Source organism: Thermobia domestica, chromosome 13 (genome assembly GCF_964235325.1).
Source record: "Thermobia domestica chromosome 13, izTheDome1.hap1.1, whole genome shotgun sequence".
NCBI lineage: Eukaryota > Metazoa > Arthropoda > Insecta > Zygentoma > Lepismatidae > Thermobia > Thermobia domestica.
Genome location: NC_137466.1, coordinates 165,101,065 through 165,114,310, shown reverse-complemented (window position 1 = coordinate 165,114,310; position 13,246 = coordinate 165,101,065). Strand labels below are relative to the sequence as shown.

Sequence of the window (13,246 nt, the reverse complement as noted above, 5' to 3'; positions counted from 1 at the left end):
CAAACGAAAATATTTTCGGTACAAACGGTACAAACGTAGTACAAACGAATGACCTAGTCATTGTTTCAATTTTCTAAAGTGGGGGGGCTATCTTGCCATACGTCTTTTGTTTACGGTATTTATATACTGAGAAGAAACTTCTGAATGAAGTACAGTATTATATTCTTTTACTGTTATTTATTACTCATGTGGAGTGCGACTGAAAACGAAAGTGACTTTATTTCTTGGAAGATGGGCGGTTGAGCCGACGGACAGTTAAAGACGAGGCGGTTAAGAGGTAGTCCATTGTACTATCAATATGCTATAATACCAGTGCGTGGCCTTCATTGGTGTAAAAAGAATATGAGTATATATAGCCTTGCAAATGTTGGGTTTTGTACTCTCCCCTTCAGAAAAAGCATTTGCGGAAAGGATTATTTTCCTGTTTTTGTCTCAAGAAATCTGCTGCTGAAAGTCATTGTATGTTAGTGGGGGCGTATGGAGGTCATGCTCTGTTTGAAACAACTTGCAGAAATTGGTATAGACGATTCAAAGTCAACGATTTTGACGTGTGTGACAAAGAGTGTCCTGGTCCGCCGAAAAAGTTTTAAAAACGTTGATGCCCTTTGGAGAGGGCAGGGAACAACCCGAGTTTCAGAAATACTTACTTCTTAATTGGAGCGAAGCTCCTCCTTACTCGACTTAGGCGCTGGTTTGTCCAAATACTCCTCCGAGATACCTGAACCGTTCTTAAGAGCCTTCATCCCGGCGAAATTAAAATACCGCTAATTTTACAGTAATTATGTGATATCTTCAAATAGATAAGAGATAATTGAAATGTGGCACAAGAGCGCCCTAGACAATATTATATTGCGTGAGGTACCGCTATCACAAGTCATCTAGTGGCTTTCCGTTTTCAGCCGTTTAGAAACGAGAAAATAAATGCCGATTTTCAAAATGGCTCGAAATCGAAAGCAGATAAGTGAGTCGTGATAACGGTTTCTTATGTAAAATAATATTGTCTAGGGCGCTCTTGTTCCACATTTCGATTATCGAACGCGCTGAGTGTCGTAAGGGGTTCACATATCCTGATCGGACATAGCATTGAGGAACAATCACCAAACCGAAATGTTCATAGACTTAACATTGGAAAAGCATTTGATGCGCGAATTCTTCTTCTAAACAATGGAAACTAGAACTTTCAGCATTTGAAATAGGGCAAAGCCCGTTTTTCGAAACCAATTATTCTTTCCGCTGATATGCCAAATTCAACTATTTGCATACCGTGTTCGTTCACGAAAACAATATTGATGCACTAAAATAAAATTCTATGAATAATCTATAAAGGTCGATATCTTCACTCCAAATTTTGCAAATTCTTGCATACGTATTAAATTATATACTAATAAAAAAAAATGTGAAACTCATGTGTAGATGAACTCTCTTCTCCCGCTCCTCCCCCTCCCCCCAAGCACACACACACACACTTGGTAAATCTGAATGACGCTACTGGCTTAAAGATAATGAATAACATGCATTACTCGGAGAAGACGCTTGAAGAGTAGTCTGAAATACTAAATGTCATTGCCTCAACTGTTATGAAACGATTAAAAGCAATGGGAATGATACAGAAATGAAGAAACTGGATACCACATGATTTATCAAAAAGATACTTGCAAAACGTTTATCCATTTGTGAATTGCTGCTTCAAAGATAACAACAAATGTCGCTTATGCATCAAATTTTGACTGGCGGGTGAGTAGTGGATTTGTTACGACAATCCTGAGCGTAGGAAATTATGGGTGCATCTTGACGAGCAACACCAACGCCACAACAAGAAATATTCATGGAAAGAAAGTCATGCAGTGCATTTGGTGGGATCAAGTCGGTGTAGTCTACCATGACTTGCTCCAACCGGCTCCAACGGTTAATGCTGAACGCTACGGAAAACAACTACTCAATTTAGTTTACCATTCAAAGAAAAACGCCCACAATATATCAAAAGGTATGACAAACATATTGTTTTCCATGACAATGCCATACTCGTACCACATATTGCAAACTTAGTCAAGGAAACCTTGCTGACACTTCGATGTCCGCCATATTCACCTAACGTTCGCTCCTTCAGATTACTACATGTATTTATTTCGGTCTGCGCAGCGCGGCCTTTCTGAACATTTCACATGTTTTGAAGATGTCAAAAAATATCTCAATAGATGGATCGCCTCAAAGGAATCTGATTTTTTTTTTTAAATCGTGAAATCCATCGGGAAAAGTTGTAACTTCGAAAGAATAGCTTCAATTAAATGTAAATTACTGTGCTTTGAAATAATGATAATGCTTTGTTGCAAAACAGAGCAAACATTAATTCAAGCACCTATTTTATAAACAGTTACGTCGTTAAAAGTTGCATTATTATTATTAAGTATTCTGCCTTTCAGCAGGTCCTGGGACTGAGTTTTTTTTTCTTTTCAATTTTAGATTTGGGCCTGGAAATGTTTCTTCCACTTTTCTAGATCTTCATTTTCCTCTTTTATCTCCCAATAGTTTCTTCTATCCTTCAAATCATCGATCAGCTGTGTGTTCTTCTTGTTCCTATTCCTCGCTTCCCTTCCATCTTTCCTTCTATGGCGGTGTGAATAAGAGAATTTCTACGCAAGATGTGTGCAATCCAATTGACCTTTCTACGAAGGATGGTAGCTAGAATGTCCTCTTCTCTCCTATCCGTTTCAAAACATCGTTTGTTGCTCTCTCTGTCCATTTTATCTTCTCCATCTTCCTCCAACACACATTTCGAAGCTCTCTAAATATTTCTTCTGTAACTTCCGTAATGTGTAAGTCTCTGAACCATACAGTCCAATGGCTCCATATATAGCACTTGACCAACTTCTTCTTAAGTCCAATATTGAGCCTGCTAGTTAAGAGTGATCATTTCTTTTTGAATGCTTCTTTAGCTATGGCAATTCGTATCCTAATCTCTTTGGTGCAGTAAGCGTCTCTCGTCAAAATACTTCCCAGATACTTGAAATTACCGACTTGTTCAAGTTCCCTGTGTTCTACTCTGATCCATAAGGGCGTGTTTCCTCAGGATATTCTCATGACTTTCGACTTTCGACGAGAAGTTACATGTTCTTCAAAAATACACTTCGATGTGAATTTAAATTGAATAAATGGAACTGAGTGAATTTTTACGTGTGATTTAAACAAATCCATTTAGACAACCTATACATTTCAGCTAAATAGTGATATATTTTTTTGCAGTCGATAACTTTTAATAGACTAAAATAGTGTGACACCACATCCTTCTCGTTGCTATGGTGATCGCCATTTTATTTTCTAAACAACAAGTAGCTTGAATACCTAAAGAACCTATGTGCAAAACGAAACCAGTGATGAAATATTTCGGAACTGCAAATATTAGAGTGGAACAAATACTTATGTTTCTTTTTAAATATTTCTAATGATTGAAACTAAAAAAAAAAAGGTAGAAAAGGTAATTATAATAAAAATATGTTAAATAATGTTACGTCCATGACAAACATTGACACTGAAATTAGCGAGTTCACATGTCTTGTGAAATTGTCCCTCTGATGTATATTTAGAGAATTTCTATATTTTCACTTTAAATTAAACCTTAAAGTGTACTCACCCTGTTCATAATCAGATATTAACTTTAAATAATTCCGGAAAATTTTTGATTCAGTAATATGAGTATGATATACTATTACAAATTTGAAGAGTATTATTGTTTAACAGTTGTTTAAAATATATACTGAACCATTCATAATTGAATATGTAATTATTATACGTTTTCTAAATGCTTAAAAAAAGTTGATAGAGAATATAAGAAAAGATGTTACCTATATCCACTGAAGGTCTCCATTGAATATTTCTAAAGGCTAGCCTTTTCTTTCTTTTGTAATGTATACTTAGAAATAATATTGTGCACTCCCATTATAAACAGTAGACATTAGAGGTGTAAATAATGCCACAATAGAATTAACATTATTCTAAAAGACTTTTTTCTTTTTTAAAAATCATATATTTTTACAGCTTTCTCTGTGCCGACAGTTTGTCAATCTACACGTTAGGGAGTTTATATTGCGTATAATTGCTTCTCATGGTGGATTACATGATAATTGTGCTTACATTAACTATTCGATTTCTACCTTACTGCTTAGGGATGTGGAGCTTTTAGAAATAAGCTCTTTAGCTCCATTAGCTTCACGCGTTTGTATAGAAAAAAACATGGCGATCACCATGGTAACTTGAAGGAAATGACGACATCACTATTCCAGTCTATACCGGTAATAGACTGTATACCTATACAAACATGAAAGCATATTAACTTAAAGAAAGCTAATGTGTTGTATCTTAACTTTTGAAAGAAATTATCTTTTTCTTGTGGCTAGCCATGAATGGCTGTTAGAGAGTTATGCCTTCTCTTAGGGAAGAGAAGTTGTAGACTGGTGTAATGAGGGATTGAGAGCAGGTCTAGGGGATGTTTATTGAACTTTGCTATAATAAATTGCGAAGGCTTAAGGACCTTTGCGATCCTTAACATTAAATATGATATATGATAGTAGATACATGTATTAATATATTACTTTTAAAATGATAACAATAAAATATTTAATACAGATCGAAAGAAGTAAATATAAATGAAGAAGTACGTCGATGATATAGATGGAGGATGAGGCGAGGTATACTATCACATTATATCACACACTAGGAAAATTCGACACATGAGGTAACCTGGCCAATGCTACTCTAGGCTTTGATGGAGATAATGCGAGCCCATGCTAGTGATAGATGAATTGTGTACCTGAGAGCATGAAGTGCGTAAGTCCAATTTTGGCGAAAATGTGTTAAAACTACTTTTGTATATCTTTCGGAGGTCTGCAACGAATGGTTGGTTCTATTTTGTTCCATACGGGTTACTGACGTAATTAACCAAGTCTACTATGTAGTATATCCAATATGTATTTAGTGCTTGAGTAAGTGTTTTTGCCTTTTTCTGGAAAACAAGGATTTGTGACTTATGCACTTCATGCTTTCAGGTAAAGAATTTACTGTGCAAAGGATGGAAATATGAGCGGAAGGTGATCGTGTATTTCAAAATCTCCAAGAAGTTCCAGATCTAAGGCGTCAGGGAAAAATTATCTTGTAATTTCGACTAATAAAATTTATCGAGTGTTACCACCTACAATATTTACCACAGACTCTATTTAAAGTTACGCTGAAGTTGTAACTTTGTTCCAGATGATGAAATCTTCACACCAAAAGTTTTAAAGGGATTTATTTTGAGTCTTATCAGGAAAACTGGCCTAACGATTTCAGTGGAATGTGAGAATTTTACCTATTCGAATGCGATAAGAAGTGATTTATATAGGTCTCAGCTTTGGAAAAAAATCATGTACGTGGTAGAGAAGAAGTAAAGCAGCGATTTTGGCTAGGTATAGTGTTCTGTACGTAAAAGAAAATTGCATTATACGCTGGAACTAGAATACAAGTGTCAGCCTTATCGATACGGTTTATCAATCCAGAAAAACTGCTAAATTAAGAATGTCACACCGCAAGGATGAACATAGAAGACGAGATTGAAGGTCAGAACCCTTTTGAAATCCTCAAGTTTGACTAAATCAAATGCCATATGAAAGTTTCTCCTATAAAGCTAGCCGCATATTAACCCGAGAGTAGTATAGCCATCCGAGGCGCAGCCGTACACGTAGAAAACTACAAATAATGGAATGACTTCTCTTACTGCATTCTCATTCGATATTTGCTAGAAACGTCGTCTCCAACGCTATGATTGAGACCTTGCCTCGGTTGTTCTGCCATCTGGTTAATACGCGGCTAGCCTTAGATTTCTTGTTTTCTAAGTATGGAATTACTAATTCGAATAGGTGATCAGGAATTAAGTGTATTTATATATAATCTGATTCTTTTATAGGATTTCAGTAAGGGCCTCTCTTGTGTTGGTTCCTTTTCTTGGAGTGACCAATTTCTTCTCGCATATCCCGTCCCCTCTGCATAAAAGCGCTCTTGAATTTGGCCTCTGGTCCTACACCATCAACTTCCTCAACACATTTCAAGGAGCCATTGTTGCCATCCTCTACTGTTTTGTAAACACCAATGTAAGTATGTTTTGTTTTATTTATTTATGTATTTATTCTTAATATTGAAGTTGCAAAGTAAATCAAGATTAATCAATAGTTCATGAACATATACTATAAAGAATTACGCGTGTTATTTTGTCACTTGGCTCCTCTTCTCCAATTAGATGGTCTGTGACGTAATAGTTTGCTACTCCTCTTCTCAGTAAACCACATGGAGAAGAAAGGAGCTGGTGGTAACCCGAAAAATAAACGTTGATAAAAATAAATGATGACAAATAAACTATAACATTAATAGCGTGGTCCGATAGGTTTGCAGTCATACTAATTTGGTTTTGCGATGCAATTCATTATAAAATATTCCGTGATTTTCAGGGACAATTGTAGATTTAAGGAAGGGAGGAAATTGTACTAATCTCGTGGCCAAAAATCAAAATACTACATAGGATGAGCGAGAAGTATCGTATCCTTGATGCTAGTGACATGCTGATTGCATTAGCACCCCTTTAGTTGCTTGCTCCTTGTTTTTAGTCGCGTGAACAATGTATTTTTGTCGAGATCATGATTCATTACTACTACTTCAAGCAAATTGTTTCGTGAAACAAGTAGATGCTAGGTAGATTGGAACATAGAGGCTATGTGTTTAAAGTGTGAGAGTCGAACCATTACTCGAGTTTGTATACACAGATACCAGAAATCGAACCCGAAACCACGCTTGGATCCCCTCTCGTGCACGGAACGTGAATAACTTCAACAATATGAAGCACCTGTGCAAATTACACTTCCTGTCTGTGGTTTACTGAAAGAAAAGTTCTTGGATTTGTTGCAACACTCTGGTGTTCCCTCTTTCGTAATTATGGTCATAAAGAAAAATTAAATGAAATTAATGAATTTAGTTTTACGCCTCACGGTTATGCCAGCTAGACTAAAAGAGACGGTGATGATGAGAGATGAACGCAATGGTGTGGTGGAATAAAGAAAGTAGAAGGAAACGAGAGAATCCCGAGAAAACCTACGCAGACGGTGTTTGTGCACCACAAAGCCACTTGACGCGATCTGGGATCAAACCAGGGAAGCAGAGGTAACAGTCTACCATTGAGCTACCACGGCCCATATGATCATAAAGAATTGCTGATCTTTACCACTCTGGAAAATCCTTAACAGGATATGAGAAATAGTTGAATTTTGGTGCACTACAAGCAAACAAGTAAATTATGTGGTGGGCAACTAAATTCCACTTTTATCACTTTAGAAACATTAACTTCTTTTTCAGGAAAGATGTAAAAATTCGTTGCTCTGTGAATAATTTACTGTAATGATTAAGAAACGCATTGGTCTTCTAATAAACAATGGTACGTTTACCTCTTGCTCCCTTTTACTTCTATCGCAACGTTTCTACTGCGTTGTGTTGTATTTAATAATAGATAATTCTTAGAACAGTGACCAACCCACTCCACGTACAGTATGTTAGTAGTGGGAATGGGACACTCCTCAACGACAGGAGAAAAATAACTGCGTATACTTTTTAATAGCTAAGTCATTGCTAAGCAAAATTATTCAACATAAATATGTATGTAGTTTATTCTTCTTCTTCTAAAACAAAGACTTTGAATTGGGGATGGGCCTAGTAAATAAATAAATAAAACTACAGTTCTGAACTTTCGATATTTAGGAACAGGCTTTCTTCCAGAAAATTTTGTACACAGGTGAAGGGCAAATTAAAATGTGAGGGAACTGCATTGGTACATATTTAGGTGTAAGTATGTCTGAAAGAAACTGTTTAAGAAAGCCATTTTCCATAGTTGAACTGACACTCTAATTTTTTAAAAAAAAGTGTCACGTGGTACATTATGAATTGGACATCCCTATCTTATAATTTTATTGAGATTTCACAACATGGGACTCTGTTTCAAACCAGAGTAAAGTTATTTATATTTTAGGCCTTATTAGACGATTGTAATAATATCCGGATAATCTAACCATCTTTGTGTTGAGTTGATAGATAAGTGCTAATGATTTTATTTTGTAATTTAGGTAAAGACTACCCTTCATAACTATTGGCGTTTGAAGGTTACATTGGGCACTACACCAGCGCCACCACGGGCTAACTCCACTTTAGAACAAGAATCTCTGTACATGTCACCTAACTCAAAGTACCGCCCAGGAGGAGGACGACTCTCATTCAGCCTTCGCCATCCGACGAGGGCACCAAATGCATCGCGCTCTTTACATACAACGATCATTCGGGAGGTACCCATTGGCTGTATGGAGCAACCCGACACTCTCAAGCAAGATCTCGCAAATGGCGACTTGAGGGTGGAAAAAAAACATGATGGGATTACTAATGGACATATTGTAGCTAATGGTCATGTTCTGAAGTCACCAACTAGTGAGAGATGTTTGGGAGAAGATGCTGTTTAGAAACGTCGGGAGAAATTTATAATAAATATAAATTTCTCTACGGCAGAACAAGAAGTATATTTTCGGATAGATTTAAAGAGTATTGAAGTGAATATTTACCTTGATTTTACGTCCAATGTTTATGTTATAGGTTAATGAAAGTATTGAGAAATTTTAAAATGAAAGGATCTAACGAAGAATCACGTATATGTTTGTCATATAAAATTAAAGAAAGCATTAATACATGTGTTTTGTATATTGAAAAGCAGTTTTGTATTACTTGAAGTACGTTTCAATACAATTTGTCTAGAGGTGCAGAGAAGTGAACAGACCTAGCCGTTAAACATGGTTGCCCTCTTGCTTCCCCTCTCTCGCGTCATCACTGATCCATGTAGCCTAACATATCCACGAGATATTATCTGAAGTTCCACAGGTCCTATTCCTGTCTCGGGAGATTCAAACTCTCTGTAGAGGTCGTGAAAATATCAACGGGATTTTCTTTGTAATGATTACAATTTGCCTGTCACGGGACAATATTTTGATGTCCAAAAAATCGCCTTGAGATTATTCATTTTTATAATACATTGTTACAAAAGAACTATCCGAGCTGCAACTACAAATTTAGCATTATACTTTATTACTAAATTAATTTATGTGTCTTAATAATATATTTGCATAAAAATGTTACATTATATTATTCATTATAATGTATTGTCATGCCTAAAGTGATGAGTTTATTTTTGTTAACCCCTTGCGTTCCAGGTGTTGTTTTCGTATGTGTGTGTTGTAATATGTTAAGTGACTGCCTAGACCGTTATATAGAACATAATTATTGCGTGCGCGTGAGGAGAGCATTCACTTACTGATAAAAAACAATTATTTGCATCATGGAACATTGGGACTGAAACAGGGAAATTCTGATATTCTGAAGGGATTTTATGCTGCTCCAAGTTGGCAACAATGACCGAAGATCAAAGATAAATGTTTTCCTTTTCCGATCTCGAAATAGATATCCAAGTTGCTAACTGTTTATCGTCAAAACAAACACATGCGTGTTGTAATTGAATGCTCCCTTAGGCCTGCTATCTACTGATACATAACTTTTTTTTGTCTTTTCTGTCAGTAAGGTGATGTCACCTAGGGAGAAATTGTAGAACTAAGTCTTGCCTTGCATCCACTAACAAATTTCATCATCTCCAAGATAAATGAGACCCTTAATAAGGAATACATTTTCATGACATCCACATGGATGTCATAGATACGCAAGGGGTTAATAATATCTGAGTGAGTTAGTTAATTAGAATCGTAATAAAAAGTTTATTCTTAAACGTTATTAGTTTAAAACTATATCACTTATCCTTCAAGTTAACATATATTTGTAATGAAATAGGCCAATAAATTCGAAAGTTATTGATAAAACAATATGTTATCTACTAGGTTCGTTTTTCTTGTGAAATATAGCTGAACTAAAGCTCAATCGAAATTTTATTATTCAACTAAATTTGAACGAAGATAAAAGTCTCTTGTCATCAGTCTCAACATATAAACACAAGTTTCAAATATGTGTTACCATATTCGCACAAATAATCGATACAATACAAAAGAGTATATGAAAAAAGTTGGTGTGCCTCGCATTTTTGAAACAGATAATATATGTTTGTATGATACTCACAACATTTTTATGGAAATCAAAAAAGCGATATAGAAGATAAAGAAATAACTTCTGCATGAGTGTTCTGCTATAAGTAATTTTTGAAATATAGACTTAATGTTTTACTGTTTCAAACCGTGATAACTTATCCATCGAGACGAAACGAAAAAAAAATCTTCATATGGCGCTATCTATAAATTTACCAGAGTACGACAATACAATATTCAACTCATTAACTACCGTAATATTGTTTCGTATGTATGATAAGATTACGAAAGTATATTTCAGGTCTATGTTGTAAAGTATATTATAATCCTAGCTTGTTATTTTAAATGTAGAATTCGTCTTAAGCTTAAAACTGTGTTCCTATGTGACAAATACTTATGTATCTTTTTCAATTATTTGTTCAAATCTATAAAAGGAAAATACTGTATTTTAAATGTTATAAGTTTTAGTATCCCCACTCTCTCAACCAGGTTTGAATATTTCTGAAATCAAATGCTTCAGGTGAAGAAAAATGGGTCAAGTGAACTTGCTAAATGAATTATTGAACTTTTACTGCATCTAAAAAAGATTAGATTTTTTTCTTTAAAAACCAAGAACAAGACATTATATATACAAGGGTTTATCAATAACTCCTGATGCCATTAGAAATAAGATCTAGCCTCGGAAAATTAATTAGGCAAAGTGCTCTTCCATCAGAACAATACTGCAGTCCACAAGCCAACAGTTGCAATGGCAGCCATTCATGATGCTGGCTTCGAATTAATGGAGAACCCACTCTACTCACCAGACTTAGCTCCAAGTGATTTTTTCCTCTTCCCGAATTTGAAGGAGCAACTGTGTGGAAAGAGATTTGACAGTGATAACGATGTCATGTGTGCGGTAGAGGAGTATTTTGACAGTCTCGACAAAAGTTTTTTTTTTTTCTTTTTATGGGCATACAAATGTTGGAACATCGATTGGCCAAGTATATTGAGGTCCAGGAAGACTACGTCGACAAATTTAAAAAAAAAACAAATAAAATCGTATCTTTTTCCTTTCTACTCTAGGCCGAAAACTTATTGATCCTCCCTCGTATTGTAAAAATTCAACTGAACTCATTGGTTCACAATCAAACTTGGCATATGATGGTGGACTTTGACATGTGATAACAAACTGTGCAAAATATTATACTTAATTTATCCATAAAATTTTAAACAAAATCAAATAAAGGATTATTTCTTTTATGACTTTGCGTAAATCTTTATTTCAAGTTAATTATCCGGAAATGTCGATTTTATTACACTTGTCCAAAAGTTACAAATAGGCCAACATAATTGTTTGCTTGATAAGAAAGAAAAATACTTAGTGCCCAAAATTTAGTAATGAACACCAATTTCATTACTAGTTAAGTTTATTTGTGACTTACTCATTATTTCGTACCTCCCACCCGTATGTTATATGTACAGGGAGTTCGTAAAATCCTACAAGAAACGCGGTGCTGTATTTAAATATTATTAAGTTAATTGCCACAGAATTTTGTGTGTACTTGCTGCAAGGTTCAATTATTTTTCTCTTTGTTAAAATCCATCGCCAAAACACTAATTGAACACCTTTGTGGACACACATATATTTTAACTACGTGAAAAGAAAAATGTAAGCCTTTAAGCTACGCATCAGCAGGGATAATAATGGATCTGAAAAGGTAGGGGAATGCATGATGTCAAGCCGTCCCCCGTGCCTATCTTTGCCCATTGTAATTTTTAGGAAGTGAAGGAACATCATAGGTATATTTGGAAGTGGGGAACTAAGTCCCTCCGCGATTCCCCTCACTATTACCCCTGCGCATCGGTAAAAAAAATAAACTTTAAACAACGCACAGAGCTAAATAGTTTTAGCAACTTTGGAAGAGCATTGATATGACAAATTATTCTGCCCTTTTTTGACAAATAATGTTCATTCTTCAATTAATTATTGTTAGTTGTCCTGTACAAATATATTGTAAATGTATGAAATGACTGTTATTGTTTCTCCATATTATTATCTAAGCGTATTATAACTTAATGGATTAAATTTGATTTCACTTTCTGTAAAATATTAATAAAGCTTTGTTAAATATGACACCATAATGTTGGAGAATAATCAATTTATAATTGTTCGCTATACGAAGTGTATTGAGCGCTTTGTATACAAAAAAAAAATGTGGCCTTGTGTACGTACTCATTGAAGTGCTGTGCTAATTAAATAATTGTGTAAATATTACATTTTGTCAAAATATATTTCAAATATATCTATAGATATTTGTATATATTTATGTGTGTGTGTGTGTGTGTAGCATCAGTTCTTCATGTAAGTAATATAGGCGCTAGCATGTTCCAATCAGAGTTTAATCACTTTTTGTGACATCTATACTCTTACCTAGAGTTTAGTATATGCTGCAGATCAACTAAATTTCTTTAGTTACTTTAAGGTATATGTACGAGAATGATTCAGAAAGTAATGCCTCCAAGGTGACACACCTTTATTTGTGTTTGACGGATACCATCGATACAGGTATCAGTGGAAAGCCTGCAATGTCAGCTACAAATGGTGGCATCATTTTTCAACATAGTCTCCATTACGAACAACACACTTACACCAACGCGAAACAAGGTTTTTCATACCTTGGGCCAAGAATAGTGGTGGCTGGTGGCAATACCATTACCGAAATGCTGCTTTCACCTCCACGTTACAACTATAATTTTGGCCCTTAAGGTGATCCTTAAGTTTGGAGAAGAGCCAAACTTCGCAGGGCGCAAGATCCAAACTATAGGCAAGATGAGGCAGAATGTCAACAACACCTGGCCAGCAGATGGGACAACTTTAAATTTTTTGGCGGAGGAGAGGGTGTGTGGTGGTACTCCATCGACTGACACTTCGTTTCTGGGTCATAATGGTGTATCCACGACTTGTCGCCGGCGATGAATGTTCCTGGGCGCACAGCCTTCCGCAGTCAGAAATTCAATGACAGCCTGCTGTTTCAACTGAATGTCACCACTGTATGCCATGGATTGCTTCAGTACTCTGGAACGAGAAGAGATAGAAAAGTGAAACAAATGACATTCTAAAGCTTAAAGAT

General features: G+C 35.5%; 1 protein-coding gene across 1 annotated transcript in view; it reads left to right on the top strand.

The window, feature by feature from the left end:
- Positions 1 to 12,502, top strand: part of LOC145667839 (PDF receptor-like) — a 105,104-nt gene extending 92,602 nt beyond the window's left edge. Inside the window, exons 6-7 of the mRNA XM_081735270.1 lie at positions 5,933 to 6,116; positions 8,130 to 12,502. Coding sequence (XP_081591396.1) covers positions 5,933 to 6,116; positions 8,130 to 8,516 — 571 coding nt within the window. The 3' untranslated portion in view covers positions 8,517 to 12,502. The remainder of the gene's footprint in view (positions 1 to 5,932; positions 6,117 to 8,129) is intronic.
- Positions 12,503 to 13,246: the final 744 nt, after the last annotated feature.